The following is a 22,294-nucleotide window of genomic DNA, read 5'->3' on the forward strand; positions in this document are numbered from 1 at the left end:
ACCTCGGCGAATGCTGGCTGCTTCCCCCTATTCTGCCTCAGTTACACTGTGTCAGTGATTGCTGTGCAAACACCGTTTCCAAGTAAACGTACACCATAATTTCTCTACCACAGAAACATTTGGGGTTACACTCGCCTGGTAGGAGACATTCCTGGGGAGGTCCACTGGTGGCCGAACTGCACAGTAACACCGGGTTCAATGTGAGCCGTCAGTGGGGTGGGTGACTGCTGTGGGTTATGGCAGGACGAAGCCTCTCCATAGTTTCCAGGTCCCCAGTTTAATACATACATACAAGCTCACATCATCAGTTGTGTGTGAAGCATCACTTGTGAAAGATGGTATTCTAGATGTTTTACTGGTTGCAATGGGACTGAAATCATTGTCAGTGTCAGTGTCATCAATGAACAAGACCATTGCAATGAGGCAGAGCCTAGTAACAAGGGGCCCATCCACTGAAAATGCTTTCCACTGCCTCGAGAAAGCTATAAATCTGTTAGAACAACAAGAAGAATGTGATCCAACTGCAGTCCTTCACAAGTGAGTGAGATTTAATAAAAAAATATGTCTAAGTTCTGAAATAATAAGAAATTTTGGACTTATTTTCTGCAATTTTAATGACTTTAATCTTATTTGATGTGTCTATTTTTGAAACATATGATAAAAGTTATGTACAGTTTTGCATTTAAAGCACTGTTTCTCTGTTGCATACTGCTCCTATGAAATAGACAATTACTGGTTATCAAAAAATACCTTCAATCTGATTGCAATGGGACTGAAATCATTGTCAGTGTCAGTGTCATCAATGAACAAGACCATTGCAATGAGGCAGAGCCTAGTAACAAGGGGCCCATCCACTGAAAATGCTTTCCACTGCCTCGAGAAAGCTATAAATCTGTTAGAACAACAAGAAGAATGTGATCCAACTGCAGTCCTTCACAAGTGAGTGAGATTTAATAAAAAAATATGTCTAAGTTCTGAAATAATAAGAAATTTTGGACTTATTTTCTGCAATTTTAATGACTTTAATCTTATTTGATGTGTCTATTTTTGAAACATATGATAAAAGTTATGTACAGTTTTGCATTTAAAGCACTGTTTCTCTGTTGCATACTGCTCCTATGAAATAGACAATTACTGGTTATCAAAAAATACCTTCAATCTCTAATTGTTTTGCATGATCCATGCTCTACTATTCAATAAAACAAAGGTAGATGAAATTTGATTCAGTAGGCAGCATTAGACAAAGAAAATATGAGAAAATCTTCAATATTTTCAAACATAGGAATTTTGAGAATGATAGAAGAAAGAGCTCTACAAAAATATACATGAGCTTATTTCTTTCTGCCTTGTTGTGTATTGCATGTGTGGGGTCCTGGCTATCTTTTCTATGTAATCCTTGTTTCTTACAATGTTTTCCTAATTTATGTTTACATGCAATGGAACTCCAGACACTGTCAGTTGCTTTCCGGTAAGTGGACCTATCTGATTTTTTCCCCTTTTTGTTTTACGATATGGGTGTAGAAGCTATAGAATCAAGACATGGTCAAAAATTCCTGGAGAGCCCTTCATATTTACTCTTATATCATTATTTAGACGAAAGTGAAAGAAAGAGAAAGAATGATTTGGGGGGGAGGGGGGGGAGGGGGCATTTGTTAAAGATTCTCATCATCTTCAATTAATACCTTTCTTGCAACTGGTATTTACACAAAGTTTTCTTATTTGATCAGATGATTTAATTCAATATTACAAGACCAATATATTGGCATATATATGCCTAGGCATAAACAGCCAAGACTAAGTAGACAAATATTTGTCCAGCTATTTTCATAGTACTGTAATAGTGAAAAATTATGTCTGGCTATAATTATATATTAAATTACTGTACATGAAATGAAATAATTGCATTTAAGATTTCTTGGACACTCTCACCAATCCAGAAAACGTTTTTTTTTTCCAAAATTCACAAACAACAATACCTAATGCAGTATTATTTTACAAGTACTATTTTCGCCATAGGACCACATGTATACTGTTGTTAATGCTATACTTTTATTGTTGTTGTTAACATCATAATCAAATTTTAAATACATGTGATGAATGACAATAATGAGATTTTTCATTCTTTTGGCAATAAGTAGAGTATCTCATGCACAAAAGATTCATCCTTGGTTTGTTCTCTTGCAAAACAACACAAGCCATGGACTTGTCCTAAAAAGTTTCGCTAACACTGGAATACCTGCTGCAGTATTATAACAACAAGCACAATTTTTTATACTTGGATACATGTATACATTCTGTTAATGGTATAATTTTATTGATTCTGTTGGCATATGTCTCCGCAATGCTCAGTAATTAACTGTACACCATATTAACAACATTCTTACTAATGGTCAAAATGACTGTGTACCTCATAAATCTGAATGCCTTTGGCTGTAATGGCAAGCCAGACAGTGCCAGGGCCCTGCTCATTCTTCTTATATCGAAGGCGGTAGAGGTGCGAATTGTGTGTAAGTGGTGAGACCTCTGTCGAGGAGGCCTCACGAATGTACAGCAACTCCGCCCGCGCTCGTCCCATTCCACGGTTGTCGCGATGTAGAGTGGGAACTGTTTGCACGAGTTGCTGCTCCGAATTCTCCACCATCTGTAAGACCAAAGTGGTGTCAAGTAAACATTCTAAATTATGAGCCTACCAATGAATTATCATTTTATCATCTGCTTGTTGCAAGAATGTGTCAGCAAAGTAAAATACAGGATTTTTCAGAACCTCACTGATAACTTAGAGGGTCAGCTAACAACATTTAAATCATGTGTCATTAAAGAACATATTCTCTTTTATGTGTATATATGATGTATACATTCTAAGGTAGAATAATAACAACTCTACACAAATTATATTTTAGAAATAAATATAGAACAATTGCTCAATACAGACCATCCTCAACCTCATTACACGTCTGGTATTTTGGTATCTTGATCACACTGTGGCTCGCATGTTTACTCTAACTTGATATATCTTGATTATTTTTTTGGTATCATGTAAGGAGTGTGGAATATATAACTGCCACCAGAGATGAATTAATTGCTCAAATCAGTTAAGTGTTTCACAATCCAGAAGAGAATCAGGGAATGCTCAACAGTCATTACTGAGAAAATTTGAAGCATGTAATTTATTTACAATTGTTGTTATTCATTTTCGGAACCTTAAGGATGTCTCATGCACATAACTCATAAATGGCAGACTAAAAAGTGCATATTACTTAACAAAAAATAAGGCTTTTTATATGATCTACTGTACATAAACATTTTTAGAGAGGTTCTGTAACACCCTGCACAATGGAAAAAAAATGGCAACAGCAAAGTATTGGAGATGTGGCTAGAAGAATGTTTGGGCATCCAGAACCTAAGAGCAATATTACTGTTTATAAAACCTATAAATGCTATAAAAAGATTTCAAGCAACATATGCAGATTTAAAATTCATGTAAGTGCAACAAAACAAAAGTCTTGATCTGACTGATCACAGAAGGAAGTAAATGATACTAACTCTCAGAAACAGGGATTGCTTAACTCATTACTTGCAAAACTTTATTATTTTATTTTGTCAACCTTTTTTACATTAATGTATATCCTGAATGATAAATGAAAGAAAAAGCTGCTTTGAAAAATTTCAGTTATTAGTACAAAAACTATAGACCACCCCACTTTTGGGACATTGGCAAAATTAGCTATCAAAAACCGCATTATTACTGTCAGTGCAAAAAACTGTAAGAAACGTCATGGAATAAACAAAAACACTGTTTCTGATATTTCAAAGTGTCTATTCAGTATGAAGTGAAACAAAACACTTGTTATGTACACCAACATTGCACCCATCATACATTTGCGCTGCTTTTTCTCGCAGTATGCACATCTGTTCTCTGTTTTACTTGGCACAGCAAAGCGGTTTCCTCGATCTAGCCACCAATCTTCCTGTCAGTCTGCTTACTTGTGGTCTTCCGTGTTTAAGTGTTAATCCTGTTTTCTAGGAAAGGTATATCACTACTCTCTTTCCGACATCGAAAAGTGAAACCTTCACATTTCTATAAGCAATTTGTTAAGCAAGCATTGTATTATTCAATGATACGTGGCTTTGTAACAGATATTTTCTTTTCTTTACCTGTGAATAACTCAAAGGAGTAATAGTACTGTAATTTGTGACTACACATACTGGTTTGTTGTCCCTCTATTTCACTACCAGAATTTCATTCTCTTTGTCAAACATGTAGTCCAGAATATTTGTCCATTTCCTTCCACTTTATCTTTCTTTTTTCCAGTAGCTTTCATTTTCCTCTTTCCATTGTGATGAGTGTGTCAACACTGGTGAAAAAGTGTTGAAAGAAAAGTTTTGGATACTCTGTTTCTAAAATGATGAAGTTTAGCTCATTTATTGACCCTTGCACCTAAAGCCTCCTGTTTGTTGTGTCTTGCCATAGTACGGTGAAAAATTATTAAGGAAGCCCCTGGAACTCATAAGATATCAAATTTTATATATTACTTTGATAGGCTTTCCCTTCAGAAACATCTTATCTGAATTTTTGCCACAATAATAATCATTTCATTAACTTATACTCTGAAGGGAATAAATCAAATTACTTCTTCAGCATTTCAAAGTACAATCCCAGTTTGTACATCTTTGGAACTGTCATTCAGGTGAATGACTTTCTTTATTTCCTCAAAACTATTTCTTGACACTGAGTTGAAGACTACAGAAAAAAACAGCATTGGAGCCTGTTCCCAACACATACTCTCATGGCGAAGCTTAGGATACTCACCCAGCAGGAATATGGCACTGAAGGACTTTAGTTCTTTTTTAGTTAGAAGAAAATTTATGTTGTTATGTTGGCAAGTCTAGATGTTGCTTTGTTCTATGACAGTATGCACTAGTCCTCAACCTGTGGCACTGTCTCATTTGAAAATTTTCACTTCATGTCCTTACGCTTTTCTTCACTTAGCTCCTGGAGGTAAATCACCAACATTAGCTTCATCCCTGCTGGTTATAAGTTCTAAAGTACCTCCAACATTTGTGCAGTGTAATTTTCGTTGACTCAATCTGTTATTTCATCTGCACTGGATGGCATAGTTAACAATTCTAAGTCATCAGCTTTATCATCATTCCCTTTGTATCTCCCCAGTTCTGCTAGAGATTCTTCAGTAGTAAGACCAGGCAACATGTTTTTACCTACCGTAATTGTAAAATGTGAAAGGGAATATTTCACTGTAGTACCTAACCCTGGAGAAAATCTCACAACAGTCTAAATAGTAATTTTTGTGTGTAACACGTGTGTATGGCGACACAGCACATCAACAAAGGAGTGATAATGTAACATGCCACTGCCCCTTTATTGGGAAGTAATAACTTCAGGAAATCAGAAATACACTGAATATATCAATGAAAACAATCAATTATTGACAAAATAATATAATATTGTCAAACTAATGTATATATGACAAACCAGGAATATACTGAATGTTACATGGACAGCTGTGTGTCCATAACAAACACATCCGGACAACTAAATCACAATTCATTATGGTACAAAAATTGTCAGCAGCCATACAGTGCAGCCAAGTGCAAAAAAAAAAAATTAATTCCTTTTCTAAAATAAACTAAGTAGAGAAATATTATTTACTTTCAACTTGCAGGCATTACAGCATCAGTTCAATTGTTAGATATAAGAATCAAAGCTAAAAGTTTCACTGCTTATGTGGAAACAAAATAAAGGACACGCTTCCTGAAAAAGAGAGAATGGCAAATAATGGAAAGAAAAAAAGAGAAGACAATGGTGAAGAGGACATCAGAGATTGCAAGTTGATAAAGGGGTCATATACTTCAACCACAGGGAGAAGAAGTAAAGGAGAGAAGCATATCGAACAAGAAAATTCACCAGGTACGTGTCAACAAGTTTTGACACAGAGCCTTTTCACGAAAGACCAAAGTTACCTGCTTCGGGAAGTATTCTGGTGCGCTGAAGTAGGCGCCCGTGTGCTGCTGTGGGTTGTAATCGCCGAGGTCCGCCTGCAGGGCGAGCCCCGCCAGCAGGTAGAGCAGCTCCTCGCTGGCGCAGGCGTGCAGCAGGCCGCGGGACACCACATTGTGGCGCAGCTGCAGGTAGTAATGGTGCCGAGTCTCCTCATCCCTGCAGACAGAGTCAGAGTGCTGCTCAAAGCCTCTTCTCCGATGTGAACGTTAATTTACTAACAGTCATAATAACTCTTGATTTATCCTTCTTCTGCTCATATGTAACATATTCCACCTGTTGAAGTATAATACCTGCAGCACCTGTTGTTTAGCTCCTTTTCTGTAACCTCAGAGATAATCGGGACGTATGGGAATGGCAGTCATTCTACCACAAGGCAGTAATATCTATGGAGTGAGCATACAAAGGCACAGAACAGAGTTTCTGTTGCCAATATGCACAGCTTCCCGGGTCATATGAATGTGGTATTTACTTACGAAACATAGCTGTTACTCCTCACAAATATTTCAGTTTGCATCCATAGCAGTACTGATTATTCACCACAGTATCAGTAATAAACAAATGTGTAAAACAGCACAAAGATGTGTAATATTAAAGTTTCTGTCTTAGTAAAATGTAAACAGATTTCACTGCACTTAAGTTGTGCCACAACACCAGTCAGATGTTGGCGACATGTGCAGTATGATATTCTCACATCTTTCACATTCCTACCCTATGCAATCTACAAAGAAGATTACTTACAAAACACACAAGTATGTGGGACCCATACGAAACAGGATTAACAGAGGATATTGAACAAATTCACAGAAGGGCAACATGTATAGTCATGTTTTGTTAGACTCATGAGAGAGTGTTCTTTAAATATGAAAGAAATTGAGGTAACAGGTGCCTGAGGATACATCCCAAATATCCTGTGAAACCCTACTTTCGATGTTTCAATCACCAGTGTTCAGTTAAGAATCTAAAATTACATCACTCCTGTAATGACTGCTAAGACAAGATTAGAATAATTACAACAAGCACAAAGACATTTAAGCAGCCATTCTTCCCAGACTCCATGTGTGTTTGGAATGGGAAGAAATCTTAATATGTGGTACAATGGGAAATATGTATTGATAGGTACTTGAAAAATATGGATATTTTACATAATACATATACATTATTACATACAAACATACATTACATATAATATTACATAATTTTGGACATGCAAGTGACATATGTGATGAGTGTTTTACGCTTTAACTACAATGATATATCTCCTACATTATGACATCCATTTTCTAACGGTCTTTATAATGATAAATATTTTTTAGGCAGTGATCAATGCACACCCATCCTCCTGCTCTTCTCTGGGCTACATAAAAACTTTGGGTTCTATAGAGATGGTGAGTGAGAGGGGCAGGGGAGAGGGAACCACATCCATAAAAAACAATCTTGTACACTTCTTACAAACAGTAATTGAATATAAGACAGAAAACAGTTAATATATGTAAACAAGTCCACATAATTTTTATTTCCTCTTTGAATTTATAATGATTTCATATACTCTCAGAAACAAGAATTTCTGAATACCTCGAACTACACATTACTGCAGTCTAAGGTTCTTTATATTTTCAATACCACAAGTTGCATTCTTTCACTTGCAATAACTGGAAATTAGATGGTCTACCTCTTCTATCATAATAAAAGAAGAATGGCACAGTAATAATTATTTCTGCACATGTTATAATATGGAAATTGGCAACAGGGTTGGTCATTCTGTCTGACCTATCTTAGCATGCTTTGGGACTGCAGAAAATGCTTTTTGACAGCGGGGTAACTCCTTGGGTGTGGGCTATAAACTTCATGCTCCATATTCCACAGTTTACATTATGAATCTTCCTCCTTTATAACATATGATCTCTAAGTACAATTGTAAAGGCCACAGACTTCCCACTAAGTATCTAAGAAACTAATTTGTTACCCTCTTAATCATAAATACCATACAGTTAGACAGAAGTGTACGCTTCCACACTTAGCCTTTAGTAAAACATTTTCTGGCTGCATGGTATTAACCAATGTTCTGCCCACTGTCAACAGTGGTTTTAAAGCAGCACAATGACAGTCAAACAGTTGAAAAACGAATAGGCTATAAATAGTTCCACATTCTCAAGGGATTTACGTGTGATAAGATTTAGAGAATATGATATGTGAATAAATGAAATTTCCCCTGTCTAGCTACCAGTTCATAAAGCTTCTTCTTGGTCCGACTGAAGAAGGAAACTGTAACAATCTTTTCTACTACCGCATTCTTTGTTTTTCAATAATGTCTAGATGAGTTGAATGCACACCTGCGTCTCACCACTACATCGTCTAAAATAGAATACAAAATATTCTTTTTCTCTTATTATTTTAACATCCTTTCTCAACCACATTAATTTGGTCTAGTATGGCTGAAATATACCAATGAAATAGTATTAGATGGTGCCTTAATTTCTTATTGCTGTTGATTCATTCATCCATTCACAGAGTCCAGTAGATCTCTTTCTGAGAGAGAACCTTCATGGATGTGAAATAAGTCAAGGTCTTCATTAAGAAAGTTAAGTAGCTAGAAGCTAGATGAGATTACATTAATAATTCCAATTATTGTCGAACTACTATAAACGACTTGCGCTTACTTGACCTAAATTTAACACAGTAAAATAATTAGGAAAGCGCTACCTTGAAAAAGTTGTTGCGTCCTCAGTTATTTCAAATAGTTGTTATTTATTACCTACATAGTATTGCTAGCTAAATAAACATATATTTATCATGGGACATCAGAACTGAGACCTGTTCACAAAGCACGTTACGGAGCGAGGTGGCGCAGTGGTTAGCACACTGGACTCGCATTCAGGAGGACGACGGTTCATCCTGCGTCCGGCCATTCTGATTTAAGTTTTCCGTGATTTCCCTAAATCGCTCTAGGCAAATGCCGGGATGGTTCCTTTGAATGGGCATGGCCGACTTTCTTCCCTCATCCAATGAGACCGATGACCTCGCAGTTTGGTCTCTTCCCCCTAAAAACCCAACAAAGCAAGTTGCCACTTTTCACGTTGAGAACAGGAATCTTCGATATTCAAATCTAAAGCGTGTTTCCGTAATTATGACAAAACTGTCACGCTCTACAAACCTGAGAGCACAATCTCTTACGTCACTGGCAAATATGTCTATACCTCTACATTCATTGGTATGTTATACTTCCTGTCCAAAACCAGTCATAAGAATCTACGCAACTTCACTTCGCATCATTTACTTTTAATACGGATGTATGCTCCGTGCAATATTCCTAGCCCTGACTCATTCAACATCTCTGAGCAGTTTCGTTGATGGGATCTATGGAACATGTTTTATAAACAGCGCTTAATGTCTAAAATGCTGCCAACTCAACTCATTAATTTTATAAGGTTTAATTACCTGAGCAACAATGGACTGTCCACGTAGAACTGGACTCTGAAGTACAACACGAGGGAGGGTCTTCCATTGCCGTCCAAACCCTGTAAAATCAGACAAATTGCAAGTAATAAATGTCATGCAATGCAACACTGCTTAAAAAATAAAAGTTTCATATTTTTACACGCGTATATATTTGGGATTCATGATCCTTCAAGGTTTTTCAAATAGGTACTAAACCTTCACATAGGAAATCGTTTTTAATTAAATCAGAAAAATTTATGACCAACGACTGGCGTACGCCCACTGCAGGAATGTACAACGGAAGTCAAGAAAACTACTTTTTTTCGAATTGTGCAGCACTGCCAGAAGAACTTGCATATCACACTACACCAAATAAGCAAAGAATCTGGAGGGAAGGTTTAAATTCACGCTGTACCATCCAACGCCCGGGACGTTGTTTCATTGTCACTTCTGATTTTTCTTATTGTCAAACATGCTGCTACATTTTCTTTAAAGAGCTACGATCTAAATATCGTTATTATTAATTGCAGATTAAGTTCGAAATGAATCGCTCGAAATACAACAACAGAAACATTATCACGTATTCCGAGTATTTCTGTTGCTTTGAATCGGTCGCGCAGTAACAGTAATTAGCTGTAATGTGCAAAAAGGTCGGTTTGGTAGAGACGAGGACGGCTTGCTGTTTTAGCGAGTATACAGCCCGAGAGCACTTCAATCAACGGCTACGCTAATTAATTTCAGAGACGGCCGTGACCTTCTAGCGCGCAAGCCTCAGCCGGATGCCAGAATGTTCCGAGCATTGCTCAACATGCGCGGCATTTTCAGAGTTTTAGTTTTGTAATACCGGTATATCAAGTTACAGCAGAGATCAAATTACAAAGAGATAGAAATTCGTTCTAATGATACGTCTGCGCCACAGTTATGATTTTGTAACTTCCATTAAAACAATAGCTTCGAGAAAGAACTTAGCAATGAAGCTAACAACGACATATTCTTGCATTCTTTCTCCAGGGGGAGAATAACGGAACAGTTACAAGACGCTTTTGTCATTCATTTGCTGCAATTGCTGTAAAATATGTTTTGTAAAGAAGCTTGACTTCGCTGTTAAGATAATCGTATCGATGGGCTCATTACTGAAAAGCTTTAAGAGGTATTTTCTGTAGACATAGGAGACAATTTTCTACAACTATTGTCGCTGAAGATCAGACCGTATCAGGCACGTCCTCGAAGTACTTTTGAGTCAAAAAGTGTTTTGTGGCCGCAGTCAGATGCAAGTGATTCAATTTGATCGCATTTTGGTGGCTCTTCAATATCGCTGCTTTTTTTATTCAACAATCTATAATTTAGCTTCATAAAGCCTTTCCATAACAGAAAAATCAGAGATGGTTAGAGGGGAAGGTTCTGTTAATTCTGTTTTAAATGTTTTTGTTCCAGTCTTTGATCACAACATCAATTCTTTCGACGATGACCGGTTTCAGTCAGTAATGACCATCCTCAGATCTTTACTACACCATGTCCTGAGGATAGTCATTACTGACTGAAACCGGTCATAGTCGAAAGAACTGATATTGTGATGAAAGACTGGAATAAAAAAGATTTGACAGTATTGGATCAATGTTCATATACGTGACCATGTCGCAGCTGGTGAATTCTGTTTTAAAACCCTCCTGAAACACTGTAAATGAACTTAATTTAGGGTCACAATATTTCGAGTCGAATTAGGGTTGCCTGGTGTCGGCTTTTTACGGTCATGTTCGGCCAATTACTCTTTACACAAGTCCGGCCTTTGTTAGGCTTTTTATCGATGAAGTTGAGAACTCACAATTAAGGCCTTTTTCACTAACGACGAATGAAGAATTTCATGCGAAATTACTGAAATTGGCAGAAGTGGGCTTAAATGAGAAATGTTAATACTTAAAAACATATTATTGTTATTTCTTTGTGAGTCTAACTGAAATGACCAAAGTTACTGATTATTCGTTTTCCGTCCCAGAAGAATAGATGCTTGTTTATTTAGTTAAATGAATAATTTTTAGTTTATTTTGACACAATACTAACATAGCAGAGTGAGCAATTAAGAAGACTAGGTACTCAACTGATATGAGAATTGCTACGATATTATCACTATTAGTGTTTTTTAGTTGAAGCATCTTTAAGGTTGATCTCGCAAAAAACCGACTGTCACTGATTATTAATAAACGATTGAAAATGCCCAGTTCTCCCTATTTGCCCGGCTAAGTACGAGGGTTGTCCAGAAAGTAAGTTCCGATCGGTCGCTAAATGGAAACCACAGTGAAAATCAGAAACATTTTATTTGCAAGAGTTAGCCACACTTTCCAGATGCTTCTCTACATAGTCGCCACTCCGATTTAAGACATTTGTCGGAGCGTTATACCATCGTCATAGAAGGCAGCCGCCTGTGCTTCCCGATAATTCTCTACGCTGGTCTACAGCGTGTAGCCTGCGCCCGAGTGTTGTCTTCGCATCCAACGTTTCATGTGAACAGAGATGATACTCAGGACGAGCCAATTAGGGCTGTGTTGTGGGTGATCGAACACTTCCCATCGAAAAGGCTGCAGGAGCGTCTTCACTGCCCCTGCAGAGTGCTGCTGAGAACTGCCACGAAGAAGGAAGTGCGTGGCAGTTGTGTTAGGTGGGCTGCATTCATTAAGGCGAAGCCTCTCAGCGGGCCCTCCTACTTCGCGGGAGACATCGATGTTCTAGGCACCTTTACTCGCTCACAGTGCGCTCACAACTGAAAAGAGCGTCTTGATGCGATCGACGGTCATATTAGAGACACTACCCAACACATCTGTGAGAATCTTCATCGGGTTTTCACTGCAGTGTCCATTTTGCAACTGATCGGAACTTACTTTCTGGACTACCCTCATACAACGTCGAATCTGGCTTTTCCATTTTTTGACGTCATAACCCTAAGTGGGGTATGAGATCAGTCCACTTACTACTTCTGCTGAATGAGACGGAGGCAGTATGTGACGTGTTAAAACTATGTTCTGGACACTAATCCGAACCTGAACAGTGAGGTACTAACTACGCGATCCAATCACACCAAAAGACATGAGGCAGCAGTATGTTGCTCATGTCATTACCAGGACAGCCATTCGGATTTAGCTTTTGTGTGGTTTCCCTTAATCTACGGTTAATGCTCAGAAAATGGCACAGCTGGCGTACTTACCCATCCCAGCATGTGCTCGGTCGCTAATGACCTCGATGTCGGTGGGAGATTAATCCCTAAGCCTCTTCTTTTCTACGATCCGAGCACGTTTCAAGGACCGACATATTCATTTTATTATGGGTCCCTTCCCTTTCCTTCGGCGAACAGCAGAGGCTTCCTCCCACAATGTTTGAGATCAGGCACTTCCGAAAGAAAGGACATAGTCACCCACAATCAGTATCGAGTAAAATAGTTCTTTCGCAGCGATAGCCCTCGGGCTGTAGATAAGACAAGTCTCCTCGGTCGCTATATTTTCTCTCTCGGAGGAGCTAGTCTCCCAGCGACTTGGGACAGTCGCTACGTAGTTTGGAAAGAGGGAGTCAGTGACAAGTGTTGAAGCACAAACGCGCCTGCAAGGCATGCGCCAATCACATTATTTCAAGCGCCCTACCCGTGTAACACAGGGATTCTGGTCCGACACAAAAGTTTTAACTTGCTAGAGATAACGCAATATGTGCTCATCTACATCTACATACATGTACCACTGCTAGTCTTTTCCTTTCCCGTTTCACTCGCAGACAGAGCGAAGGAAAAGGGCTCTCTACACTGATAAGCCAAAACATTACGACCACTGCCCACCGCGTGGATGCTGCCTGGTGGCGCTGGGGTCATGTAACGCGGTGCCAGAAGTATAAAGTGGACGGAGCAGAGACGAATTGGGAATCATTTTAGCGACGATTGTTGTGGTCCAGAGCCTGAGAGCGGACATCTTGCAAACGGCGAAGCTGGTTGGCTGTTCACGTGCTACTGTCGTGAGCAAGTGTGGAAAGTGGGTGAAGTATTCTGAAACCACGCATAGGCGACAAGAAGTTGGACGTTCATATCTCACCACAGAACATGGGGATCGGTAGCTCGCCCGCTCTCTAAAGCAGGGTAGGCGGCGATATCTGTGGCAGATCTGGCGTCAGAGTACAGTGCTGGAGCAGGTAGTGTTTTGGAGCGCACAGATCAGCTCATAGTGATGAACATGGTGTTCCGCAGCAGAGGACACCTGCATGTTCCCATATTGACCCAACAACACCGTCAATTATGATTACAGTGGGCACGTGGTCTTCGAGATTGGACCGCGGATCAATGGGATTGTGTCACCTGGTCGCATGAATACCGTTTCTGTTATACCAGGTCGATGGTCGTGTACAGATACGCCGTCACCCAGGCGAACGGATGCCCGAAACATGCAGCACACCACGGAGGCAAGTCGGCGGGAGCAGTATTATGTTATGGCGTACATTCACCTGGGCTTCCATGGGACCTGCGTTAGTAATCGAAGGCACCATGACAGCAGTGGACTATGTGAACATGGCTAGGGACACCTGTAACTCCTTACGCCTGATGTCACCCGTAACAGCTATACCATATTCCAGCAGGATAACTGTCCGCATCACAAGGCCACACTCGTGCTGCAATGGCTTGAGAAGCGTTATAGCGCACTCACGTTGCTGTCTTGACCATAAATTGGCTTATCTGAAACCGATGGAACCAAACTGGGACGCTATCGGGTGTCAGCTCCCCGCCCACAAATCAACCGCCCATAAATTACAGGAAGTGTTCGAGCAATGTGCAGACATATGGTGCCAAAGCCACTGCAAACCTATCAAGTACTTATAAAATCCATTGCATGTAGAATCACTGCTGAACTGTGTTTCAGAGGTGGACCAACACGCTTTTAATTAGGTGGTCATAATGTTTTGGCTCATAGTGTATATGCCTCTGTACAAGCCTTGATTTCTCTTAATCTTCTCTTTGTAGTCCATATGTGAAATGTATGTTGGTGCCACCAGAGTCGTTCTTCATTCAGCCTAAAATGCCAGTTCTATTTGGATCACACATATGCTATATGCAGTCTATTTCACAGATGAACCTCGCTTTCCTAAAATTCTCCCAAGAAACCGAAGTCCACCATTTGCCTTCTCTGCCACCGACCTTACATGTTTTCCATTTCACATCGCCTAACATCATTAAGTTTAGATAATTAGTCGAAGTGACTCTGTCAAGCACCACGATACTAATACTATATTCGAACACAGCAGGGTTTTTTTTCTTACTCATCTGCACTAACCTTCATTCTTCTGCATTTAGAGTTAGCTGCCACTCACCACACCACTAGAAATTTTGTATATCAGCAGGCCATCTTGTATTCTACTAAAGTCACTCAACAAAGACACCCTCCTGTACAACACAGCATCATCACAAAACAATCGTCGATTGTTGTTGGCCCGTCCGTCAGAATAATAGCGCTCCTATCAAACTTCCCTATGGTACTCCTGACGATACCTCTAGCTCTGATTAACATTCGCCATCGAGGACAACTTACTGAGTTCTATAACTTAAGCAGTCTTCCAGCTACTCACAAATCCGGGAACCTACTGCGTATGCTAATGTCTTCGTTAGGCCAGTATTACGCTACAAAATTTCTTTGCCAAAGTGAATATGTCAAATATTTATTTCAAAGAAGTTTGATGGTGTAATAAGGCACTTTGTCAAATCCCGCGTGTCGTCAAATAAATTTGATCAAATCTAGGGCCTCGCTGTAGATTTGATCATAAAAGTCGCTTGTCTTCTGTTCACTGCAATGTGATATGTTACCACGTGGAGCGCTAGCATCGCTGCAGCATTCTGTCATCTGTAGTGTGTTTATGAACGTGGCCGGTAAATACAATTGGTGCGTACCGTCAACTACAAAATTAATAGAGATGTATGAAGCTGACGAGACGCTTTACAACATGAGGCACCCTGAATACAAAAATAGATTAAGAAGTTTGGAGAGCTATACAAATGTTGCGGAGGTCATTAGCGGGAATATACGGTTCTCGGACACGAAATGTAATTGATTTGTTTATAAAATAAAAATAGTTTTTAGTGCACATAATGTGTATTGAACATTTATTTATCTTCAGAGATTGGTCCTTTAGTGCTTTATAAATTGCTGCACACATTTCAAGTATTATTTTCGTTAATGTGCAGTGCGGTACTGTAAGCTAGCGTAGCAAGGAATCGAAGTTTTACAGTCAGCCTGCCTTCTGCAGAAATAGCAGTTCTTAAGTGAGTTTTTGTGCTTTGTGATATGAGGATACACTTCACTGAGCACATACTGAAATGTTTGCTCATCTGTTCTTACCTAATTTATGTACGACTTGACGTCCTCCACTACAAGCTCACGTTACACGTTTTGTTGAATGCTTTTATCGTCTCGTCGTAAAACCCACGGCTTCACCCAGGTACATTTCCTTTTTTTCCCGCTTCTCTTCCACGTGTGCACACAGTGCAATTGTGGCACATGCAACTGCTGTGGTTTCAAGTTGTTGTTGTCACCCATCTTGAACGTTGATGAAAAATATGATGACAGTATAATACCCCTTTTTAGCGCCACGTCAAAGATCTTTGTCAAATAAATTTGACGAATATTTGATCAAATCTTTGACAAAGAAATTTGATAGTGTAATACCGGCATTAACAATGTGCACTGGGGCACGTGTCAAACCCTTTTCGGAAAACTAGGAACAAACAATCTGTCTGTTGCTCTTCATTCATTGTTCGCAGGATATCATGTGAGAAAGGGGCACGAGCGATGCTTCCTATATCCATCCTGATTCGAGAACAAAAGCTTTTTCTTCTCTAGCAAATTTATTATATTAGAACCGAGAATACGTTCAAGATATGTTAAGCATATCGGTCCGTAATTTTGCGGTTCCATTCTTTTGCCCTTCTTATACAGGATGAACATTAATAAAACCGACAAACTGCGGGGACAGATTTCTGACTGGAAATGGAAAAAGAAAGGTGGTACGGACATGGGTCCGGAAATGGACGGTGTGCGTGCAACGATAACAAATCGCCTCGGAACACAATACTGAGCTGTAGCGAATCTACGTCACAACAGATGTTGGTACTGCATGGTACTGCAGCCGATAAGAATAGTTACGGTTGTCATACAGGATACACATAATCGTTTACTTCATGTTGGCGGGCCACTTGCCTGGAGCTTGTACTAGGATTATCTCAATATCCTGTAGAACCCGGTCCTCCAAATGCACAGTCCGCCGCTTCCCTGATCATTCGTCTGTCTGAAAGGACCCATGAACACACAAACGCCAAATAGGGCTTGAGTTGCGTGATGTGGTGGATGTCTGAGGGTATTTGTTTTGGTATAGCCGTGCTGCCTCTCGACCGTTTCCATTTGCTTGTCCGTACATAAACACCATCTCGGCTTGTTCCCGACATGAGTAACGGGCCAGTCTGCTGCCTTACAGTTCGCTGGGCCAATCACACAGCCAGAAACACGCAAGGAACACACGGCATGTGGTTAGAGGAACTGATATCCGTCAGCGCCATCTACCGAGGCAACGATGCATTTCCGGACACACGTTCTCAGTACCTTTTTTCCTCCATTTTCAGTCAGCAATCCGTCCCTGCAGTTTGTCGATGTTATTAATGTTCACCCCGTATACAAGAGTGCCCTGCACTTTCTTCCAGTCACTTGGGACTTCGCGCTGGACGAGAGATTCGCGATAAATGCAAGCTAAGTAAGGGACAAATGCCGTAGAGCGCTCTTTGCAAAACCGAAATGGCATTTCATCCGAAACTGGCGACTTATTTGTTTTCAACCTTTTCAGTTGCTTCTTTACGCCAGGGACCCCTGATACTACACTACTGGCCATTAAAATTGCTACACCACGAAGATGATGTGCTACAGACGCGAAATTTAACCGACAGGAAGAAGATGCTGAGATATGCAAATGAGTACCTTTTCTGAGCACTCACACACGGTTGGCGCCGGTGGCGACACCTACAACGTGCTGACATGACGAAAGTTTCCAACCGATTTCTCATACACAAACAGCAGTGACCGGCGTTGCCTGGTGAAACGTTGTTGTGATGCCTCGTGTAAGGACGAGAAATGCGTACCATCACATTTCCGACTTTGATAAAGGTCGGATTGTAGCCTGTCGCGATTGCGGTTTATTGTGTCGCGACATTACTGCTCGCGTTGGTCGAGATCCAATGACTGTTAGCAGAATATGGAATCTGTGGGTTCAGGAGGGTAATACACAACGCCGTGCTGGATCCCAACTGCCTCGTATCACTAGCAGTCGAGATGACAGGCATCTTATCCGCATGGCTGTAACGGATCGTGCAGCCACGTCTCGATCCCCGAGTCAACAGATGGGGACGTTTGCGAGACAACAACCATCTGCACGAACAGTTCGACCACGTTTGCAGCAGCATGGACTATCCGCTCGGAGACCATGGCTGCGGTTAACCTTGACGCTGCATCACAGGGGAAGCGCCTGCGATGGTGCACTCAAGGACGAACGTGGGTGCACGATTGGCAAAACGTCATTTTTTCGGATGAATCCAAGTTCTGTTTACAGTATCATAATGGTCGCATCCGTGTTTGCCGACATCGCGGTGAACGCATATTGGAAGCGTGTATTCGTCATCGCCATACTGGCGTATCACCCGGCGTGATGGTATGGGGTGCCATTGGTTACACGTCTCGGTCACCTCTTGTTCGCATTGACGGCACTTTGAACAGTGGACGTTACATTTCAGATGTGTTACGACCCGTGGTTCTACTCTTCATTCGATCCCTGCGAAACCCTACATTTCAGCAGGATAATGCACGGCCGCATGTTGCAGGTCCTGTACGGGCCTTTCTGGATACAGTAAATGTTCGACTGCTGCTCTGGCCAGCACATTCTCCAGTTCTCTCAGCAACTGAAAACGTCTGCTCAATGGTGACCGACAAACTGGCTCGTCACAATACGCCAGTCACTACTCTTGATGAACTCTAGTATCGTGTTGAAGCTGCTTGGGCAGCTGTACCTGTACACGCCATCCAAGCTCTGTTTGACTCAATGCCCAGTCGTATCGAGGCCGTTATTACGGCCAGAGGTGGTTGTTCTGGGTACTGGTTTCTCAGGATCTATGCACCCAAATTGCGTGAAAATGTAATCACTTGTCAGTTCTAGTATAATATATTTGTCCCATGACCACCCGTTTACCATCTGCATTCTTCTTGGTGTAGCAATTTTAATGGTCGGTAGTGTATGTGCTCCATACAGAGTCTGTGCGATAGACAAAGTTAAACACGAAATTTCTGTCTCAGGATGGAGTGTGTTCGAAGACGGGCGTAAGTCGGAGTTAGTTGCACGGACGGTTGCGGATCAGACGGGCCGCGTCCAGCAAAACAGCGCCGGCCTCGCCCGCTTCGCTATCCGGCAAGCACCGCGCGCACTCTAGTCTAATTGGCCGTCGCTAATTGATTGCGCGTTCGCAGGCGGGGGGCCTACCATTCAACCATTGTTCAGCCTGCTTGAAAGGGGTCGGACCGGCTGGCAACTGCGCCCACCCACCTTCTCACTCGCAGTGGGCTAATCTGTAAACACTCTGGTAATCACAACCCACAATAACAGCCTGCTGCCTTTTCTTATACGCTACACACTTAGATGACAAATACAGCAGCTTTGGCATGAACTAAACAAATCGATGTAAGTCCCCTGCGAAAATATTGAGCCACGCTGCTTCTATAGCCCTCCATAACTGCGAAAGTGTTGCCGGCGCAGGATTTTGTACATGAACTGACCTCTACTTTATGTCCCTTAAATTTTCCATGGGATTCCTATCGGGCAATGTGGATGGCCAAATCATTCACTTTAACTGTCCCGAATGTTCTTCAAACCAATTGCGAACAACTGTTTTTCAGTGAGACGGCGCTTTCAAATGGCTCTGAGCACTATGGGACTTAACATCTATGGTCATCAGTCCCCTAGAACTGAGAACTACTTAAACCTAACTAACCTAAGGACAGCACACAACACCTAGTCATCACGAGGCAGAGAAAATCCCTGACCACGCCGGGAATTGAACCCGGAAACCCGGGCGTGGGAAGCGAGAACGCTACCGCACGACCACGAGCTGCGGACCACGGCGCTTTGTAATCGATAAAAATTCCATCGTCGTTTCGGAATATCATAGCTGCAAATGGTCTCCAAATAGCCGAACATAATCATTTCCAGTGAATGATCAGTTCAGTTGAACCACAGGATCCAATCCATACCATGTAAACACAGGCCGTACTATCACGGAGCCACCACCAGCTTGCACAGTCCTTGTTGACATGTTGGACCCATGGCCTCGTGACCAGGCCACGGTTTTCCAGTCGTCTAGGGTCCAGCCGATATGGTCATGAGCCCAGGACAGGCGCTGCAGGCGGTGTCGTGTTGCTAGCAAAGGCACTCGCATGAATCGTCTGCTACCACAATTTACACCACATTTCGTCTCACTGTGCTAACGGATACGTTCGTCGAACGTCCCACATTGATTTCTGCTGTTATTTCACACTGCGTTGCTCGTCAGTTAGCACTGACAACTCTACGCAAACGCTGCTGCCCTCGGTCGTTAAGTGAATGCCGCCAGCTACTGTGTTGTCCGTGGTTAGAGGCAATGCCCGAAACAGATTTTGAAAAACAATTTAAATAGCAAGACATTTCCAGGGATAGGACAGGACTCCTGCCGTAAATTTTTGGCTATGAACTGCAGATTAAAACTGAATAAATACTACAGAGGTAGGAAACTAAGAAGATGAGAACTTGGTAAGTTGAAAGAACCAGCGATTGTAGAGAGTATCAAAGGGAACATTAGGCAACGACTTGCTGAAACAAGTGTGAACATAACGTAAGACGAACGGGTAGCCTTGAGGATGAAACAGTGACGGCAGCAGAGGATCAAATACGCAAATGACAAGACCTAATAGAAATCCTGGGATAGCGCAAGAGTTATTGCATATAACTGGGGGATAGAAAAAACGTACGAATGCAGCAAATGAAGAAAGCAAATGCGAATACAGACGCCTGAAAAATGAGATTGACAGAAAGTGCAAAATGGCTGTGCAGCTAGACAAGCAATGCAAGGAGCAGTCTGGTCACTGTATCTACACTATTTCATCAAAAGTATCCGGACACCCTTACATTATGCGAAATCCAGCACTAGATATCACGAGAGGCGAATCTGCCAGTATAAAAGGAGGCGTGGAGTATTATGTTGTCAACAGAGAAGCAGTGACAGCTGAATGGAATGTTCAGGAGAGGCCCTGACTTCGAGTGTGGACTAGTCATTGGTAGTCACCTGAGTAACAAACCCGTCAGGGACGTTTCAGCCCTCGTACAGATGACCAGGTCGACGGTTGCTGAAGTGATGGTGAAGTGCTAACGCGAAGGAACAACCACAGCTTAACAAATACCAGGAAGATCTCATGTGCTGATGTACTGGGGTCGTCTAACATTGCGGAGGGTGTAGCAAATCACGTGAGACCAGAGGAATGAATCACTTGTGAGTTCCAACGCGCTACAAGCGGTGCAGCTAGCACAATGACTGTGCGTTTAAAAAGAATGGGCTGCAATAGGCGAACTGTTCGTCATAACCTACACATTTCTGTAGTCATCACTAAGCGACGCTTGAGTTCGAGTAAAGATCGACGCGATTGGACAGTGTGTGACTGGGAACGAGTGATCTGGAGTGATGAATCACGCCATACCTGTGGCAATCCGACGGAAATGTTTTATTTTAGCGAATTACTGGAGAATGTTTCCTGACATCACATTAAGTGCCTGCACCGAAGTACGAAAGAGGTGGAGTTGCGGTATAGGGGTGTTTTTCGAGATTAAGGCGTCATCCCATTATTGTCTTTAAGAAAACGCTAAATGCGGGAGGATATGAACACATGTTACAGCATCATGTACTACGTGCAGTAGAGAAAGAGTTCGGAGACGTTTATTGTTTGTATCAGCTTTCGAAATGTGGTGCTACAGAAGCTGAAAATTAGAAGGGTAGATCACGTAACTAACGAGGAGGTGCTGAACGGAATTGCGGAGACGAGGAATTTGTGGCACAACTTGACTACAAGACGGAGTCGGTTGGTAGGACACGTTCTGAGGCATCAAGGGATAACCAATTTAGTACTGGAGGGAAGCGTGGAGGCTAAACATCGTAGATGGAGACCAAGAGATGAATACACTACTCTGATTCTGAAGGATGTAGGTTGCAGTAGTTATTCGGAGACGAAGAAGCTTGCACAAGACAGAGTAGCATGGAGGGCTGCATCAAAACAGTCTCTGGACTGAAGACCACAACAACAACAACAGCAGCAACAGCATAACAGTGCAGCCTCTCATAAAGTAGAAGTATATGTGAGGCAATGGTTTTTGGACGATAGCATTCCTGAAACGGACTGGACTGCTCAGAGTCCCGAGATGAATCCAGTGGAATACCTATGGGCTGTATCAGAACGTCGGCTTCGCTCCAGACTGCAGCGTCCAAAATCGTTACCTTCTTTGCTTTCGGTTCTTGAGAAAAAATAGGCTGCTCTCTCCTCCACAGACATTGAGACACCCTGTTGAAAGCGTCCCCAGCAGAATTCATGTCATCATAAAGGGGAAGGGCTGCACACTCAGTATTAATGTCCACTAAGTGGTATCTCGATATTTTTGATCACGTAGTGGATTGTGTATTCGAATTCACAACACGCTGTTAACAAGTAATTGTATTTGTGCCGCTGGAGAGTAGTGTCTATTATAAAAAATGGTTTGCCTTACTGTATTTATATT

General features: G+C 41.5%; 1 protein-coding gene across 1 annotated transcript in view; it reads right to left on the reverse strand.

Annotated features, from left to right (window-relative positions):
- Positions 1-22,294, reverse strand: part of LOC124619322 (protein expanded) — a 490,762-nt gene that overhangs the window by 41,104 nt on the left and 427,364 nt on the right. Inside the window, exons 6-8 of the mRNA XM_047145631.1 lie at positions 9,455-9,534; positions 5,980-6,175; positions 2,408-2,641 (exon numbers count right to left, since the gene is read on the reverse strand). Of these exons, the coding sequence (XP_047001587.1) occupies positions 2,408-2,641; positions 5,980-6,175; positions 9,455-9,534 (510 nt within the window). The remainder of the gene's footprint in view (positions 1-2,407; positions 2,642-5,979; positions 6,176-9,454; positions 9,535-22,294) is intronic.

Source organism: Schistocerca americana, chromosome 6, assembly GCF_021461395.2.
Source record: "Schistocerca americana isolate TAMUIC-IGC-003095 chromosome 6, iqSchAmer2.1, whole genome shotgun sequence".
NCBI lineage: Eukaryota > Metazoa > Arthropoda > Insecta > Orthoptera > Acrididae > Schistocerca > Schistocerca americana.